Source organism: Desmodus rotundus, chromosome 1 (assembly GCF_022682495.2).
Source record: "Desmodus rotundus isolate HL8 chromosome 1, HLdesRot8A.1, whole genome shotgun sequence".
Classification (NCBI taxonomy): domain Eukaryota; kingdom Metazoa; phylum Chordata; class Mammalia; order Chiroptera; family Phyllostomidae; genus Desmodus; species Desmodus rotundus.
The window spans coordinates 128,301,025-128,320,171 of NC_071387.1; the positions used below are offsets into that span (position 1 = coordinate 128,301,025).

General features: G+C 51.8%; 1 protein-coding gene across 1 annotated transcript in view; it reads left to right on the forward strand.

Annotated features, from left to right (window-relative positions):
• Window positions 1-6,050: 6,050 nt before the first annotated feature.
• Window positions 6,051-19,147, forward strand: part of PRDM6 (PR/SET domain 6) — a 99,088-nt gene continuing 85,991 nt past the window's right edge. The window contains exons 1-3 of the mRNA XM_053923449.1: window positions 6,051-6,312; window positions 6,771-7,353; window positions 16,318-16,625. Coding sequence (XP_053779424.1) covers window positions 6,786-7,353; window positions 16,318-16,625 — 876 coding nt within the window. The 5' untranslated portion in view covers window positions 6,051-6,312; window positions 6,771-6,785. The remainder of the gene's footprint in view (window positions 6,313-6,770; window positions 7,354-16,317; window positions 16,626-19,147) is intronic.

Sequence of the window (19,147 nt, forward strand, 5' to 3'; positions counted from 1 at the left end):
TGTCATCCTCTGACCCCCTAACTCAGAGGAGGGTAAGGCCAGGCACCAATCCAACTAGGACAGTGTAGGATGAGGGGTCAGACAGGCTGCCCAGGGTCCCTCGGGATATGCGAGAGCCCCTATAGGAGCCTATGGGTCCTGCTTCCTCAGACAGACCTTGGGGGGAAGAGCCCCTTCATTTATGGGGCTAACTGGAAGCTGTCCCGGCTCCTCGGGTGGGAGCTGCTGCCAGGCAGGCAGGGGAACCACCACGCTCTAGGAAACACCACCCCTCAGAATGTGAACCAAGCATAGCATATGTTCCTGATTTCACGCAGATGCAGTGCAACATGCTTGCCTCATCCTGACCGTAACTTAAGGCCTACAGGCTCCAGCTAATTTAGGCAACAATCTGGTAACCAAAAGAAGACTGTTAGAACCAGTTAGCGTTTGCTAGAGGAGCTTCAAAGGAGATCATCCTACAGATCCCTACCAATAGTTTCTGCACACAGTAGGTGCACATTAGATATTATGTATAACTGTTCATTTGTAGGTAACTTCAGTTGGGCTTATCTATTCTTACAGATTCTGGGGGAAATGGAAGAGTAAGCTCCTGGGGGAAAGATAAATGGGCAGGAGACAGTGAAGGGAATATGTAAGTTTCTGAAGGGGCATTTCTCCTTGTCTGATTATTTCTCTTTCACTTTACTTTTTAAGACTTAAAGGGGGGCAGGGGGAAAGCAGCTGTTTTTCACTCAATAGCTATTCATTAAATCTTTATGGGACCATACTGCCTTGATATGTTATAAACTCACAAGGCTTTTGCAAATAATAATAGTTGATTTCCCTAGAAACGGAAAGGATATATTTAGAGGCTTTCTTGAGAGAATGAAGGGCCCCAGGGACTGGTAATGCATTGCAAAGCCTTTCACCTCGAGGTCAGTAGGTCAAATCCAAATCAGGCCTGGGGTGGCTGAGAGGCATTGTTTGAGTGACAGCTGTTGTGTGACCAGGGAGCAAGGAGCGGGAGGGTGCGGCTGCATTTCAAGTGAAATGAACAGGTGCTGTCTGCGGTGATCCTGGTGGAGGATGAAAGAGAGTGGTCAGAAACAGGCTGAGCTTGGTCTCTCAGCCCCAGAGGCTGTCTTTGACCTGGCCACGTGAGGAGCTTGCCTTCCCAACCCTGTTGTGACAGGAGAAAAGCTGAAGAAGCCCATGTGCAAACTGCCAAGACTTCAGAAGAAAGGCGAGGCTTATGTTGCATCCTGGGGAGCAAAGAACTGGGTACTAAGCTTTCTAGTGCCCCCCCCCCCCACCATGCTTCCTATCCTCACACAGGTTTTTACCACCTTAGCTGGCACTAAGGGCGAATGAGTGAATATGCAAAGGGATCAAAGGGAAGAGGACAGTGATTAATGGTGTGAGTTTTCCTGTTGTCAGTCTCTCAGCACGTTTCACACTGTGCACACCTGAGTCATGGCATCCCAAATGTGGGGTATCCACGCGGGAAGTGGAGAGGGAGGCTGGAATTTGGTAGCTGCTTCATTAAAAGCTTAAGATAGGAAACCACATTAGTGCCATCGTTTCATTGACTGCCAAAGACACTGAGGCCCAGTGTGGGGTAGGTCACTGTGTAAGGCTTTAAGTCGCCAGCAATACAAGTGACTTCAGATGATGTGAACTGTGAACACATGTATTTTAAATGACGTTGAGCAGTTTTTTTTACAGCATCTCCTGGGAATCAGATGGGAAGAGGTAGGAGCAAAGGGAGCCAAGTTTGGCCAGGTGCTGATCTGATGAGGCAGAGTCCTTACTCAGGGCCTTTGGGGACTTTTAGGAGAGGTCCCTTCTACTGTGTTCACCCCTGGGCCATAGATTAGGGCAGAGAATGCCCCACTCTATGCACAAAGCGGAATTCTCTTTCTTCAAGTTTCTATTTAAGTGCCACCTTATATGAGAAGCCTTCCTTGGCCACTGTATTTGGAACAGTAACAGCCTCCCCCTACAGTACTCTTTCCCTCTATCCATTCTTTATTGCTCTCCCCAACACTTATTAGCATCTGACAATTACTTGTTTATTGTTTACTTTTTGTTTCCACCTCCCTTGTAGTGTACACTTCATGAGGATGTGGACTTTTTGGTTTTGACATTCCCATAGTCGTTCTGAGGGGATACAGTGCCCACCAGACGCTGCCTGTGCCCTTAGGAGTGGCGCTTCCTTTAGCTCCCAGGTCTGGCAAATTGCAAAGTTCCTCCTTTGGGAATTGGGAGGGAGGGTGGTTAGTCTCTTTCCAGAGATTTCCCCCTCTGCCTGCATTCCAAGCTCCTCAGTGAGATGGCTCTTCCCAGACCCTACAGCATGGAGGAGCAGAGCTCTGTGAGTAAGTGTAAATGAGCACAGAAATGGGGAAAAGGAGGACTGGAGGCCAGGGTTCCTGTGCAGTTTGGATGCCACATTTTCAACAGGTTTTGTCAACCAAAGATTCCTCCTAGCTGTATCCAGACTCACCTCATTTTCTCTTTACTCCTTCCCTCCTTTCACCTGCAGTCCTCCCCCACCCTCCCCCCGCTGCCCCCAATCCATTTCCCAGGAAAATAAATCTCTGGGAGGAGGCTGGGAGGGTGGATCTCAGAGAACCCTTCTGAATAAATGTCTATATTAATGAATTATTAACTCAGCCACCCATGACCTTAAACCTAGAAGCAGAGTGCTGAGGGCGGAGAGGAGAGCTGTTGAATTCTTTATTGGAGTCCTGTCAAAGGCAACAGACCATTTGTTCCCCTCCTCCATCAGGAAAAAATAATTAATATGAAAGGCAAACGTGAAAATTGTATGTCAAACGAAATCAGATAGAGGGGCTCCTGGACAGAATTCTTTTCTTGCTTTTCTGCCCCTTCCTGTCACTCCCTCTCTGCTCTGGCTTCCCACTCCCTTCTTTCCTCCTAGCTAAGGGTACAATAGGCTTCCTAAGGATAATTTTCGGGGGTGGGGAGAATTGCTCTAGAAAGGGATGAATTTGGGTAGTTAATTTATTGATCCTGGATACGCTTCCCACTTGTTTTATTTTAGAGGTCATTAATCAGTGAAGAAAAACACCACCGTGTCCCCCCGTTTGCATTTAATACACCCACGCTCCTTATTTATTTCTCTGGAGCAAATTCCCAGCAAATATTCACTCATCGATTGGGGAGCGATGGATTTTTATAAAGGTCTGATCGCTTCCTAAGTGGTCGAAGTGATTTGTTTCCGAGGTCTCCTTCTAAGGAATGAAGAGGAGGGGAGCAGGTTTGAGGGGCGCATATCCTGATGGTCCCTGGTCTCTTTCTAAAAACCTGAGAGGTGCCAGGGCAGCTGGCGGAGGTGACCAAGCAGGCCCAGGATCAGCTGGGTGAATGAGAAGCAGCCTTGGCAGATCGCGGGAGTGCCGGGTGAGGGAGGACCCAGCCGACCTCTGTTCCAGTGGAGCCCTGCTCTTGGGGAGCACAGGAAGAGCAGGGGCCCCTCCCCTAGTCATGGGCCCACTAGTGAGGTGCTGGGGATGCCTGGACCCCCGCTACCCTACCGTTGAGACCTTATCCGTGCGCTTCTGGACTCCCGGCCCTTATGAGTGCCCCATAGAACTTTCGGCCACCTCCTACACGCGAGTTCCCTAAGGCTTTTGGTCCCTAGAGACTGGTCGCTAGAGACCCGCTTATGACAAGGACTGCTAGGGAGTGCTCGAATCCGAGGGTCTGGGACACCAAGCGCTGGCACAGTGGGGAAGGAAGGCTCCGCTACAGTATCCATTTCTCTCCCTCACCCCGGCAGCAAGGGGAGCCAAACCTCCTCCCAAGATGCCCCACACCCCGCTGGCGTCCGTGCAGGCGGTGAGGGTAGAGGTTTGGCTAGGGTGAGCAGGAAAATGCACTTGGCGCCTCATTGTCTCCATCACTCACTAGTGGTATGACTTTAGGTAACTAACCTTTCTGAGCTTCGGTGTCCCCCTCTGTGGCATTGGTGTTAATGATAATGCCTTCTCCACATGCTTGCTGGGCAGACCAAATGTACTTGAAGCGCCTACCCGCGCCTGGCATGTGGAAAGCGCTCACTAGCCGTCCTGCTAATCTTATTAGGAAGGACCTCAGGGTTCCCCAGGGTGTGTGTAGAGGGGGGGCGGGCAGGGGCAGGGGGCATGAAGCCCGTGGAAGCAGTTGCTGTCACTAGTGTCTCAAATTCCTGAGATTTCCTAGTGTTTGGGGGACGGCTAGTCTTGGGGACCGAGTGGGTGGAAGCAGCCGGCTCGGTCAGAAAGAAGAAAGCAGGGAGCTGCTGGGGCGCCTGGGCTCGCATCCCCGGCGCTGACGGTCTTTCCCTGAGAACAGAAGAGTCTCTTCACTTCTCAGTGTCGAACTGGAGGTGAGAGACGCTGCCCCTTCCCTCCCGGCCCGGCAGCCACAGCCGGGCAGTTCCGCGAGCAGGGCAGGTTCACTGCAACAGGCCCAGAACTTCACTCTCTCCTCGCGGTGAAGCTGTTCGAAGCCGGCGGAGCCTGCCTGGGTCGCCTCGGTGTGCACAGCGCCGTGGGTTTTCCCTCGTGGGGTCCGCCTTAAACTCGGGTACTTTCAGTCCGGCCGCGGATGACTGATGATGACCTTGTCAAACGACAAGCGATCAAAACATTTTCGCTCCAACCCTGTTCCAAACAGCATCGAGGCATTTTGCGTGAGACCAGGACAAAGTCTGAATAGCGTATTTCCCAGGCTCCGAAGAAACGAGGGGTGGGAAGACAAAAAGGAACAAGCAGAAACCAGGAAAGTGTGGCTAGTAATCGCTCAGAATAGCGGGCGCTAAGTAAGGTGGTTTGTTTGGGAAAAGACAAATGCCATTTCTTCTCTTTGAAATGTGGAGAGCTCCAACGAGGGGGAGGCGCGCCTGAGAGGGTCAGTTGCACACACGAGGTCCGTGCCCCCGCCCCAGTACCACCACTGCCTGGAAGAACTGGGGGGCGGGCGCCTAATTTGTGGAAGTGAGACAGTGCAGGCAAGCGCGGGCGTGGCCCAAGGCGCTGTAGTGGGCAGTGGGCTCACCCTTCTCCTCGGATGCTAGGTTTTGGGGCAAAAGACCTATACAGGACCCCACCCAACCCCCACCCCGGGGCAGCAAAGGCGGAGAAGCCTCGCCCGTGTCCGGGAACAGCTGTAGTACTAGACTTTACTCTCGACACTTGCCTCGGATGCCAACAAGCAGCAGCGAGCACCCCAGGAAGACAACTGGAGAGTGAGTGAGCTAAGTGCTGGGCGGTGTGACTCCTTTGCTTCCGCTTTCTAGCCCAGAGCCCCGCTCCAGCCCTGCCAGGACCTGCCGCCCTTCGGGGACCCTCGGTCTCAAGTCTCGCAGCACGACAAAGCCTGCCTCCTCCGCTGCGGACCGAGAGGACTGAGTTTAATTCCAGGCACAACCCGCCCCGCCCCCACCCCCGGCCCACCTCCCCCACTCCAGGATTTGGGCCAGAAGTTGCGTGGCGGGCCACTCGACTCTGGCACCCTGCAGTAGTCCTGGGGGTCGGGTAACAAAATTGAGCCGGGCGAAAGCTCAAACCCGGTCTCGGACTTGTTCCTCTTGCCCCGCCGCACGCGCTGGACCGCACGCGATCGCCCGGGCTTGTGCGGAGATGCAGTCCGGTTTCCGCGTTCCCACTGCTTTGCCGGTCAGGGCAGTGAGATGGTACCAAGAAAAGACTTGCAATGGGCAGAAAGAGACAACAGGCGCGCGGGAGACGTCACGCCAAAATAAAAGTAGGGGGTGGGACGGCGGAGGAGGTATTCGTGCGGGAGAGGCGCACGGGCAGTTCGTGGATCCAGCCGTGTTAGAGCTTCCTTCTTCCCTCTCCCCTCCCCTTGGTCCTTCAGGCCTGCCTCTCCCCCCACCCCCGCCCCATATCTCCTCTCCTCTCTCTCTCTGTCCCTCTCTCTCCCTCGCTCTCTCTCTCTCTCTCTCTCACACACACACACACACGCACACACACGCTCTTGTATTTTGTGCTGTCGTAAAACCCACGTGTCCAGCCGGGAGGCTGCCAGAGAGTGGAGCCGAGTAGCCGGGACGCGGCGGCCAGCGGGCGCAACAACCGACAGCGACTCTGTTCCGCGAGGGGTCCGTCCTGTGCCGGGGTCCTGCGGCGCTCCCGCGCTCCAGCCGCACTGGTTTCCCGCCCTCCGTGGGCCTCCGTAACCCTTGCGGGATCACTAGGTCTCCCCTCCCGCGCGGCTGTCGGCATGTAGCGCACCCGGGGTGCCCACGCTCCCCTGCGCTCTTGGAGACACGCGTACGCAGCGGCGGCTCCTAGTTTGCAGGTAAGGAGAGGCTCCTCCGGGGCTGAGCGTCTGGGGCCCACGGGATAGGAGGCTGGAGGTCCGGGGCTGGGGGCGGGGGGCGAGACTGACCCGCCTCCTAGCGCCCGCGGCCGACTCGACTCCCGCGCAGCGCCACTCCGGCCGGGGTCGGCGCCGGGCGCTGGTTCGGGGCGGGGGCTGCGCGGTGTAGCCGAGCTCTGGGGGGAAGCGCCTGTGCCCGGACTTCGACGGTGCCGGGCGGGAGCTGGGCGCTTCGGGCTGCGAGGCCTGGCAGCGCGTACACAGCTTCTACCGTGCGGCACGGCGGCTTCGGAGTAAACTTTGTGCCCCAGAGGAGTTGGAAGGAAGGAGCCGCCGAACCGGGCTCCCGCTCCGGCCCTTCGGCGGCCGTCTTGCCCTCTTGCACCAGGCCCTGGGCCCGGCTCACGCGCACCCTCCTCTCTGCCCTCTGCCCCCAGCGCGAGGCGTCGGACATGCTGAAGCCCGGAGACCCCGGCGGCTCGGCCTTCCTCAAAGTGGACCCAGCCTATTTGCAGCACTGGCAGCAACTCTTTCCGCACGGCGGCGGCGGCGGCCCGCTCAAGGGTGGCGGTGCCGCGGGTGCCCTGAGCGCGCCGCAGCCTCTCCAACCGCCGCCGCCGCCCCCCGAGCGCTCTGAGCCTCCGCCGGACAGCTTGCGCCCGCGGCCCGCCTCGCTCTCCTCCTCCTCCTCCACCCCGGCTTCCTCCTCCACCTCGGCCTCCTCCGCCTCCTCCTGTGCCGCCGCTGCCGCCGCGCTGGCGGGTCTCTCGGCCTTGCCCGTGGCACAGCTCCCGGTGTTCGCGCCTCTGGCCGCCGCCGTCGCCGCGGAGCCGCTGCCCCCCAAGGACCTGTGCCTCGGCGCCGCCTCGGGCCCGGGGCCCTCCAAGTGCGGCGGCGCTGGGGACGGCCGCGGCGCCCCGCGCTTCCGCTGCAGCGCGGAGGAGCTGGATTATTACCTGTACGGCCAGCAGCGCATGGAGATCATTCCCCTCAACCAGCACACCAGCGACCCCAACAATCGTACGTAGCCGCGGCCCGCGCGCTCTCTCCCGGGGCGCTGGCGCCGTCCAGGGCGGGCGCCGGTCTGGGAGGCGGGTCGGGCGAGAGGGACCCCCGGGGGGGAGCGCCGGTCCGGACAGCGGGCCCCGCGCCTCCCAGAACACCGCGGCAAAAGTTTTCTGGCGTTAGAGAAGGAAGGAGAGCGGATGGGGGCGGGGGGCGGGGGGCACCTCGGGGTTACCTCTTAGCCTCCCCTCATCCTCTGCTTCGCAGCCCCGAGTGTGTGGGACTTGAATCAACCGCGGGCCCGGCTTTCATAGGTCCGCCCTTCCGCGGGACAGCGCCCCGGGAAGGTCGGCTACTTAGCAGCGCGCGATGGGGGGGGTCCCGAGAACGGGCCGGCCTGGCCACCACGGGGACAAGACAGGGGCTCAGAATTTCTGGGGAGCGTGGATTCCAGGGCTTGTGTCTTCTCTCCCCCTTACTTCTGGAGTTGACTGCGGCAGTTCGTTTTCGGGCCGCGGGGTTGAGTAGGGGACGGCCGGGAGCTGCTGGCGAGCCTGGCCTCGCGGGAAGAAGGGCTTTGGTGGTTGATACTGGGTCAGTTTCTCCCTGCAGGCAGGCATTATTGTTAGGTCTACCACTTATTTAGAAGAGAGCGCGAGAAAGCCAGCTGCCTAGTGAGAAAATTTCCATGCTCAGGATAGGTTGTTCCCCGCGGGTCCCACCTTCTCCTTGCACCCTCGACTCTGCAAACGTTCGCAGCCCGTAGCCGTGCTCGACGGCTTAGTTATTAGTAAAATTGGGGTGACAGTAATTTAGTTTAAGAAGTCTGACTCTCCTTGTCCCCCGAATAAATAGCAAATGCCTAATTAAACATCGGGTCTCATCCAGCTTTGGTTTCCATACTCATAATTTCATAGGCTCAATCACAAGGGTTTGAAGTGAGACTCTTGAAGACCAAGAATGTGCACTGCCTTATATCCGATTCTTCTTGGTAGTTTCAAAAGTTATGATATGTTTACGCTTCATGTGCTGGGCTCCGTGCTAACTGCACTTCCAGAGACCAGAGACCTCTGGAGAGAACATTAAGTCCGGTTGGAAGGGCCAGGGTGAAAGCAGTACAGGATCTGGAAGGTCGCTCACTCACCATTTTCTTCCTCTCCTTCTTCATCTAGTTTCCGTGTGAGGATCATAGACATTTATTATTATTTTATTTTGAATAAGCCCCTTCTTGCAGAATGTTTACCAGTCTGTGAACTTTTTGATTCGTTGTAAAAGCGAAATACCTCCAGGTTAGAGTTATTTGAAGGACCCCCGAAGTCATTACTTTGACGAAAAAACACCGGACATGAGCCTAGGGGTTCAGTTGTATTAATCTTTTCATAATGGTGGGGAATAATTGTTCTAATGAAGGTAATTATTACTAACAAAAAGAGCAGTTAAGTGTACATTTTTTCCTTTCTAGAATCTGAAGGTAAAGTACTGTTATAAAATGAGGGTTTCCACTCAAATTTCTTCTGCAATCGAGAAGTCATTTGTATTCCAGAATTTCAGAAAAGTTGAAAGAATTATATTGTCTTAATGGATTTCAAAAAATAGTTATTTCCTACTGAATTTTTTTGAATGTGTTGCTTTCAAAGCAGTTCTTTAAAATGTGAAATAAAAAGATAAATGCTTTAAAAAAGGCTTTTCTTACACTTGAGTATAAGTATAGTCACTGTGGGCTGACTGTGCTTTATCAAGCTCGCAGTTTCTCTTCTGAATGAAATCCGTGGGGGGGGGGGGGAGTCACCAGCAGTGTACCCCAGACTCCTGGCTATGTGTTGAGTTTCCTGTGCTGTTTACAGTGCAGTCTTGAGATTCAATATATTCTCACCAGAGAAAAACCTAGACTAATAAGAGAAAGAATTGGGATAGATTCCTAATTAATATATAGCTCTTTGAGTCAGTTTATCGCCTAGGTAACTTTTTTCCTCTGGCTAGAGGAAATGAAGTATGATTTATTTAAATTTTTTCTATCATGTTAGTCTTTTGGTGTCTCTTTTTGAGTCTGATTGCTTCAATATGCAAAGTGCAGGTGAGAAGTCAGGGGGAAAGGAAATCAGATTGTCCCATTAGAGTTACACTTTAGTTGTTCTCTAATTAGACGGTGATTGGGAAGGAAAATAGAAAGCAGGGCTAGTTCTGTGTAATGCGGAGGGACCAGGTCTCCCATTCTTTCAGGAACTTCTCTGAGCAAGCACAGGCACGCATTTTAAACTCTGGGGTGTGTTTTACAAACACGAAGTGAGGAGTGATTGAGTTTAATCCAACAAGGGGCTCAGAAGAAATCAGAAGTGCAAAGGATGAGAAATTATTTCCCTAGGCAGAGCTCTCCCCCTTCCCAGGTTGTATTTGGTTGGGGGGCAGGGAGGTGAGAGTCAAGGCAGAAGGGAAGCACCTATTAATTTCTGACATGTAGATTTCCCTAGTTCTTCTTTCAGTCTTTTGCTATCTTCCTCTAAAAGAACTCTGTGAAGAGACCACTTAGCATTGTTTCATTTTGTTACTTTGTATTGAGTCATTTTCTCTTTTTGCTACAAGGCAAAGAATGGGGGCCTCCTCACTTCTCTATTTCCTAACACAAGAGTAACTTTTTGTCTGGAATCAGCAACCCAGTAACACTTGTGAATCAGTGACAGTAGTCTCACCTTGAAACTTTATTGGCAGCTATGGCAAGTGCCATAGCGAAAGTCCTTTTAGCCCTCTTTCCCACAAAAATATTGAAAAACAGCAGAAACCATACAAGCTAGCTGTGTGAGCTGTTTCCAGTACAGTATTTCTGTTATCTAACTCCATGTATTCAATTTATTCTATGATTAAAGTACACTTTCCACTGAAGCTCTGAATGTTAAGCTGCCTTTTCTTTCATCTTTTTTAAATCGGGTGGGGCAGTGTGTAATATAATTGGGGGATGGGGCCCTTTCTTTCTCTTCTTGTATTACTGCCCTCATTGCTGCTGGGTTGCGTGAAACCATTGATTCCTCAGGGTCTGTAGCAGTGGCCCCTTATGGGTTTTGGTGTGTTGTTTGAGACCATGTCATTACTTTTGGAAGGTAGTAAGCAGGGGCCATTGACATGCCTCGCTTTTGTGATTGTACCCAAAGGACGGAGCCAATTAGCTTTTCATACCTTTTGCTGAAGTTCTTCCTCTCCTGTACCTGGCAGGCAAGTGAGAGCTAAGCCCTCACCCAGTCTCTCTGCCGAGTGTCCGGACATTCTGCAACTTTCCCGGCTGAAGGTGTCTCTGTCCTCCCAGATTAGGGGAGCCCTGTGCCCAGCACTAGGTACTGCGAGGGCCGGAGGCTTTCCCGGTGGTAGCACCACCCTTTCCAAGAGTTTGGGGAGAGTGGCCAGGGGAGAGAAAACAATCTGGGCCCAACACTGTTTTGAAAAAGATAAAGGAGAGTATTTTCTGACATTCTCTGCTGTCTTCCCACACAACTGGAAAACAAAGGTCCTGTTTGGTAACCTCCTGCGCCCAGTCACCCACCAGCAGGCTTCCTGCCGGCGGAGGCGCACTCCCTGCATGCCCAGTGTCAGGGCTGTCAGTGGCCAGCCAGTGACTTCGACTTCAGGCCTGGTCCCTGGTGGGAGGGAGGCTGGGTGTCAGTGTGTGGGCTTTTCTGTTGTTCTATTTTCCTTTTCTCTTTCCTCTCTTTCTGTGTGCAGGCCCAGCCCCATCCCATAACACACATGATTTAGTTATTTTACATCATTCGTTATCTAGTGCCCTGAAACTGAACATAGAGCCATATATTAGATTGAGGTTAGAAGAGGTGGCGACTGTTTATTTAAGGTGATAAAATGGTCCATCAGCAGTAATCTCCATCGATATGTGCCACCAGGAGATGAAGGATGAGGGGACAAGCCACAATTAATTGCCCTATAGTTTTGTAGGAGCGAGTGGAGCCAGCCCAGACCCGCTTCGATCTCTCGCGCGCCTCCTATTCATCATCTGCGCATTGTATTGTGTATGGCGGCTTCCTAGGGGCAGGGCCAGCAGGGTTTATCTCCAGGATATTCTCTCTCTCGCACACGCGGGCGCTCCCATTTAACTTATTAATATAGTCATCGAGAGGCAAATAAAATCCACATTTCCTCCCTTCCTCCTTCTTTTCCTTCCTCTGTTGTCTCTCTCTCTGGGCCCCGGGGCCCAGCGGGCAGCCACAGCAGCCACGACGAGCATGGACAGGCCACGCTTCTGAGATCATCTCGGAGCTTTAAACTCGCCTAGGGAAAGCCCTCTAGAAGGTTTTGCGCCAGCTGGGCCTCTCCTGGGCCCCGACCACAATCCGCTCCCTTTCGCAGTGGCTGGGCTAACTCATCCATGTCTGGATCTGCTTCTAGACCCTATCCAAGGAGCCTAGAAGACTGCTGCCGGGTGGCAGGAGAAGGCCTGGTGGGTGGTGGGCGTCGTGGGAGTCTTCGGATTTCTGTAACAGGGGCCGCTTCTGGCCTTGCAAGAAAGCCCGGTGCTGGCAGGAAGCGGGTGAGGCCTTCGCAATGCCGACTTAGGTTGGGGAGCCTCCAGCCGGCAGCCAGCCTTTTTGGTCACTGATTTGCCACTCCAAACAGCCAGTTGCACCGGGAGGGCTAGGGGAGAGTGCTGGCTGAAGCAAGAGAGGGGGCGGGGGCGAGGGCGTGGGGACCGTGAACCCTAGTGCCGGAAGTTCCCAGCTACCTAGCTCTGTCTTCGCTCTGCCCCATTGGCCAACCCCCTTCCCTGCAGTAGCCCATACCTCCGTTGCCCACGCACAGAGCACAAGAGGCGCTGCCAGCAGGCGGCACTCCTGGGGCAGCATCACCGGGCAGCGATCGATGGGCTCTAGCCTTGCCGGCTCTGCCTGCGAGACTGAGGGCTGCGACCTCAGGGGTGGCTGGGGAGGATTTATAGCCCCACGATTACCTCTGCCTAGGCGGGGAGGGAGTCTTTTTTCTGCTGCTCCTTGGTTCCCTTTCCAAAGGACAGTGCGGGCTGGCGATGGCTGGGAGAGTCATTCTGGAACCAGGGCCTGGCGTGCTGGAGCCTGGTGTTTTCTGTGCGTCCAAGCTCCGCCTGCGCTCACACTTAACTGTTGGTCTCTTCAGACACCAAAAACGCCCTGAAACGTTATATATTTCATCTTTCCTAGACAGACAGATGAAAATACCAGGAAGAAAAAAACCCAAAACCCATGGCCTGTTTTGCCCCCTTTATCTTAAAATAGATCTATTTTCAATTACAAAATTATTACATGCACTTGTACAAACATTCACACCGTAAAAAGGCTGTGAGGTGAAGAGTGAGGGTCCGCTCTTCACTCTGCTTGGCCTGGCCTGCTGAAGTCAGTAGGCGACTGAGTCTGTAACTTAATGATTCCCCCTTCCCTTACTCAGGGACCCATAAACAGGAGCATCAGCAGATTTATTCAAGATAGAAAAGGGACCAAATTTCTTATATTCCCTAGTGCTAAAATGGCATCTTGTAGTATCTTGCTTGGATAATATTATTTCTCACAGACGTAGAAAACCCTTTTTGAACAATAATTATGAACTTGTATTAAAAACTTACCCTGATTTTAAGGGAAAGCAGGAACATTCATTTGCCTCTTCTTTATGAATACAAATGGACTCGTATTATGTATTGCTTGGCATGGAATGCTGTGTGTAATATGTATTATATATATATGTGCATAGTTTGGGCATGTAGCCCACCTCTCCCTCAAACCTTTTCATGTAGGTGTTTATGACTCGCTGTCTAGAAAACACTCTGCTAGAATGTTTGTCGACTTGTGCCACATTTGTCAACCCCAAGTAATCAGGTACTTGTTTTAAATATCCTTAAGCTTCTTTGGGACTCCAAGACATGCGTCAGAAGCCAAATGGTTTCAGTGGCAGAGCTTTGGGTATTAAAAAACAGTAATGTTAGGATACAACATGTATTTTGATGTAATTGGTCAACTCTTCTGACAGAATATTTTGATATAGCACAAAGTAGTTTATAAATTAGGAAAACTCATGTTGGGTGGACTAATTAAAGTGGATTGGCTCTGCTGTGGACCTAATGTGCATGCAGACTTCTAAATATTGGGAGAGCATCAACCTTTCCATCTGCAAAATCTGCAAAATGCTAAGTTTTTTTCAACATCTCATGGAGACAAGTGAAACTTAGGTTGGAGAGAACTTTAGAGAACTTCTTCGAGAAAGGCCTCACCATAGTGGTATTATTAAAAACAAATACCAAAGCATGCTTCCTGGCTGTGGGGGTGGTGGCTGAGGTTGGTACTTTTGTTCCTTATTTTGTTACTGATATTGTTGGGGTGACGTTCCATGTTATGGAGATGTTGAACTTTGGCAGAATCTCTGGTATGTGCTGTTAGGGGAGTGAGTACTGAACTGCTTTTGCTTCTCACCCTCTGTTTCATTGAGCCAACCAGAAAGGGACAGTCAGTTGATCAAAAACCTGGGGTGATTTATTTTTAGGGGCATATTGCCTTTGATTGTTGTCATTTGTTTTAAGCTATTTTTTTGCTAAGGTGCTGAAAGGCACTATAATTCAAAATTATGGACATTGATTATTTTCCAATTCATTCCTTTACTTTAACCCCCAATCAAGAGTGTGGGAAAGAGCAAGAGAAATCTCTGTAATTCAGCCATGCTACAGCAATTTTTGTGGCCTCCAAATAGTGACTTCAATTATTTGAAGTGAAATATTTCAATTCTATTGACTGAGTTACGATGGATATAAAATTCTCCCAGCTCTTATAAGTCTTCCTGGATCTCCAGATTTGGAGGCTTTGGAGCCAGGCAGGCCTTACTGCAAGTCTTTCTCTACCAGTTTCTGGTGTGTGGTTCATGGTCAAGTTAACATTGTTCATGAAGCCTCAATCACCTCATCTGCAAAATGGTAATCACGACACTTAGGTAATACGGTGATTGGGTCAAGGTAGATGCCTGGCATATAGTTGGCACTTGGTAATTAAGAGTTTTTGTCTTTCTTTCCATTACTCCTTTATCTTGAAGTTTTTTTTCCCAATCAGAAGCTTGAGAGGGTGTGTGAAGCGTATGTGTTCTGGAAGGGTTGACATGTGGAAAAGGATGAAAATACCTTCTATCTATGTCCTAAGGTCAAGGCAGAACCTGGCACAATTTTTACATTAGTTTGTGTTTCTGGAAGAGGGGCCCTTTGTGTGATGGAGGCCCAGAAGCATAGACACTTCACTATCTGCAGAAACAGATTGCTGCTTTTCACTTGAGAGGCCTGGGGACACCTCCAAGAAGCTGTAGCCAGAAGGTCCTCTGATTCCCTCAGCTCTCTTGGGAGGAGTGGAGGACTAGCTGACCCAGGAGAGGTGCTGCTGACTTGAGCCCTTTCCTGAGACAGGATGCTCACAGAGTCCACCCTCAGCTCCCTTGGAAGCAAATGGCAAAACGAGGGTTTGCCCATCATGCTGGGTTTTGATTAGGGGTCCCTTCGTTGAAGATTCTTCAGTGACTCACTTTGTCACAAGTTCCTTGGGCATTTTGTCTGTTTCAGCACGAAGAGGGCACACCCTGTGAGGTCCACCTGGACTGGCTTGACCAAGGCTGGGCACAGGAAGGCAGGAGGTCGACCCCCACCCAGCACTGGAGCGGCGTATCCTCTCCTGCCCAGCTTTGGCCACCTCCCCCTGTTGGGACTCGCTCACTATCAGGCCCAGCGCCACAGAGCTCCGTCGCTCCGGGGCGCCACTGCTCTCCAGGAGGCCGGGCCAGGGAGGCCAGGTTGCGCTGGCGGGCGCCGAGGCTGTCTCTCCCCGGCAGGTTTGCTGGCCCGGGCGCAGACGCGGCGGCTCCGCCAGGCCCATTAATAACCCGGAGGGCGCTGCGATCCGACAGCGCAGTCGCCCAGGCCCTGCTTCCCGCGGCCGCCTTGCCTGATACCTCGAGTTGGAGTCGAGGGACAGTCGGTGTCTACAGCCCCGCTGGCAGGGTGGGGTCCCTTCGAGCTCTGGATGCTCTGGGGGAACATTGGAGAGAGGCAACGTCTCACTTTGGAACGCGAGACGATAGCATGTAGCCTGGAGAATCAACGGCCTGGGCGGGAGTTGGGGCCCTCCTCATTGAACCATTATTCTGGTCATTAAAGAACCATTACCCCATCATTAAATTTGCTATTCGTTTCTTTTTGTCTTCTGGGAAGAGCTGACAGGAAAGCATAGACACCCCCAAACCGCCAGAACAGCCTCCCTTCCCCATTAATCCCCACCTGGCTGAATTGCCTAGAGCAGGCACTGGCAGGATGCTCGAGCGACCCCCGGGGCGCCCTGGGCGGCATGTCTGGCGCTCCGGCTCTGCCTTGCGGTTGGGGCGCTCCGGGGCGCTCAGGCGCGTGGGTCCAGAGGAGTGTGAATGGCGCCCCCCAACAGATAGATCGCCCACCGCCCCTGGTAATTTTTTAAGTGACTCCTATAACTATAAAAAGAGGCAACCCAAATATATTCAGTCTACCCATGTAGAATCTCTCCAAAATATTAGACCGGCAAGAGACGGGCTTTCGTTGTCGGGCTTTCTTCGTGGTACAACGACAAACACCCTCTGAAACACCCGCGGGAACAGGGGTGAAGATCAGAGGGAACTAGAGGGAAGAGGGAGAGAGAGCGGGAAACTGGGAAAGGGAAGCTGCAAGCCGTCGGTGCAGCGGAGTCTACAGCGCCCCTCCCACCCAGCTCGGTAGGCTTTTTGGGGCTCCGGGTCGCGACCGTGTACCAGGCGGATTCGGGTGCGGCGATTTCCAAGGGAGTGGTTCGTGTTCACCTCTGCCCCTACTCCCAGGAGCCTCAGCGCCCTCGCGGGGTCACCTCCTTTGCAGGTGCTTACCAGGGGCGGGGATGCTGCTGTCATGGGGGTTTGCCCGAGGATGGGCCACCGGAGTTGCGGAGTTAACCTTTTCCTCCCCTCCCTCCCGCGTGTCTCTGGCAGGTTGCGATATGTGTGCGGACAACCGCCACGGAGAGTGCCCAATGCACGGGCCGCTGCACTCGCTGCGCCGGCTGGTGAGCACTGGTAGCGCCGCGGCCGCTGCGCCCCCGCCGGAGCTGCCGGAGTGGCTGCGAGACCTGCCGCGGGAGGTGTGCCTGTGCACGAGCACCGTGCCCGGCCTGGCCTACGGCATTTGTGCGGCGCAGAGGATCCAGCAGGGCACCTGGATTGGGCCCTTCCAGGGCGTACTGCTGCCCCCAGAGAAGGTGCAGGCCGGCGCCGTAAGAAACACGCAGCATCTCTGGGAGGTAAGTCGCCCGCCGCCCAGCACCTTGCACCAGAGCCAGAGCTTTGGCCGGCAAAGAGCCTGGTCCTTACAGGGTGACAACTTCGGGGAGAGCTTCCATCGTTTCCTAGGGAGTAGTAGTGGAGAATAGATTTCTCGTGTCCTGCAAATACCGGTGTCTGCACCACCTGCATTAAAGAGGGGCAGAGCCCCACCTGACACAATAGCAACCCAGCCAGGCAAATAGGGCCTGCAGGTCTCTGAAGGCAAAATCACCTTAAGGAGCCTCTGTTCCAGCTGGGATGGATTTGATCTTTTATGTCCGGGATCTTGAGAAAAAGAGAAAGCAGCTGAGGAGATGGAACAGAGAGTTTGGACATGGGGGATGTGAGCGAGGTGGGCTTTGTGTCCCATTCTAAGCTCTCCCGATACGTTTTTGTGCACGGGGCAAGGAGGAGCATAAGCATAAAGAGGAGGAGAGAGAGTCTGCTCATTTTGTCAGATAAAAACAATTTTGTAAACCCTGAATCTGAGAGACTGCAACATGTTTCATTCATAACTTTCAAAGTTCCCGAAGTAAGCACATTTTAGTGTTGCAACCATAAATCATAAATTCTGTTTCTTCTCTGCTGTACTTTGTAGTACAGCAAGGCAATCTTCAAGAAGGTAGAAAACCAAAACGGGGAAACTTTGAGCATTTTAGTGTCACCCAGTTGATGAAAATGCTTCAATAACACAATCTTAGCTGACTCTATTATTTAAAAATAAACAATCTCTTTGAAAAATGTTAACCTGAGCTTTCTCCCAAAGCTTCTTGGTTAATTAGTAAGATCTACTCTAGAAAAGACAGCCCTTTAGGCTTGTAGGTAATTCCCCCACTAATTAGCCACTTCCCACCTATGGACTTATTTATGAAATACAAAATGCTAGAGGTCTTACCTTTAAGGACAATATGTAAATCTGACCAAGGGCAGGCAACAGAGTGGAGTGGGAATAGCCAGACAAGAAAGTTTCAAAAATGTCAGCAGCCAAGTTGGCATGGACCTTAGGACTCCATTAATGGGTCATTTCTACAGCAGCTTGCCCCTCACACTTGGCTCAGTGGCCTGTCAAGACGATCCTTTTCACTGTGAGCTGCCTCATATTCACTAACTAAAACTCATGGGACTCAATAATCCACTCATATTTTTGCTGAGCACTCATTCTGCCCAGCACTCTGTTAGGCCCTGGAGGTACAGTGTTGGAAAAGCAAACCAGGTCTCCAGCGCCCTTACATGACTATTGACAGTGAGGGTATTGAGGCCTGTGTCTGCAAAGCCTCCTTTGATGGGGGAGGAGCTAAGTGTCTGAGCTCACAGCCGAGCAGCCCAAGGTGACGCCATGGGGTAAGTGGGCTACTTACTCTTCAGGATGTGTATGGTCTGCCTGTCCTGAGTTACCACTGGGGCCCTGTGCCCGGCTCCTAGATTCCATTTCACTCCAAAACTATTGTTGGAAAATTATACCTTCTTAGTCTTTCTAGATAGGGTCCTTAAAGAGGAAAATAAAAGTTGGGCATACTTATTTTTATCAAATAGTGCTTTTCCCTTTTTTAACAGAAATTTTTATAGGAAAAGAGGGCAGGAGAAAATGGCGTGGTGCCTAGAGGCAGGTTACAAGCTAGAGCTTTTGGATAAAACAAAAGAGAGAGAGAGACAAGTGGGAAGTAATCAAAGCGTCTGGTTTTGAAATATTTCCCAGTTGGTTTTTGTTTCTGACTAATTAGTTGTAACCTCCAATGTGGTTTAAAGTTTATAAAACACTTCTAGGCAGTTTTCCTGTTCTGTTGGTGTTATTAACTCTAACACCATACAGTTAAAGATCTGCCAAAGCTTTTCTGAGGAAATATTAACGCAGTTGTTCAGTGGGACGGATCTGCTCTATTCGAACCTGTTAAAACCGAACACTATCGCCCTTTGATGACTTGGAGTTAGATGGAGTGCCAGGGGACAAAGCCAAGAGCATGAAGAAAATCCTATCGTTTTTTGTTTTTTCTTTTTCCTAAATGGCTTTGGATGACTGGGATATCGTCAGGAGCCCACTCTACATATAGAATATGATTGATATGTATTAATACTAAAAACGTGGATCCTTTATTTTATACCTTTACTTGTATTTGATGAAGTTTACGTCCTGTCGTAGGGACTGTTGTAAAGGGACTGGGGAATTTGATCAGTTTTTGTTACTGTTGCTGATGCTTGAGTAGACATAACGTGAGTTTTACCTGTTGTTTGTGTGTGTGAGTTGAGTATGTTGGGGGTGGTGGCACATGGAATTGGTTCTGTGTTACAAAAAATAAGTTGCTGGGAGTATGCTTGAATGATCTGCAGGTCCCTTCCCCTAATTCAAGACAGTCTGTTTGTTTTTTATCACCTGTAAGAACAGTTAGAATAACATACGTTGAGGAGATTGAAAGGATATTAAAATGCAGCCATGCAAAATGTATCAGTCTCCTGAGAGATCATATAAAATGTAACTGACTGGGTTGGGGCCAGGTAACTTAAA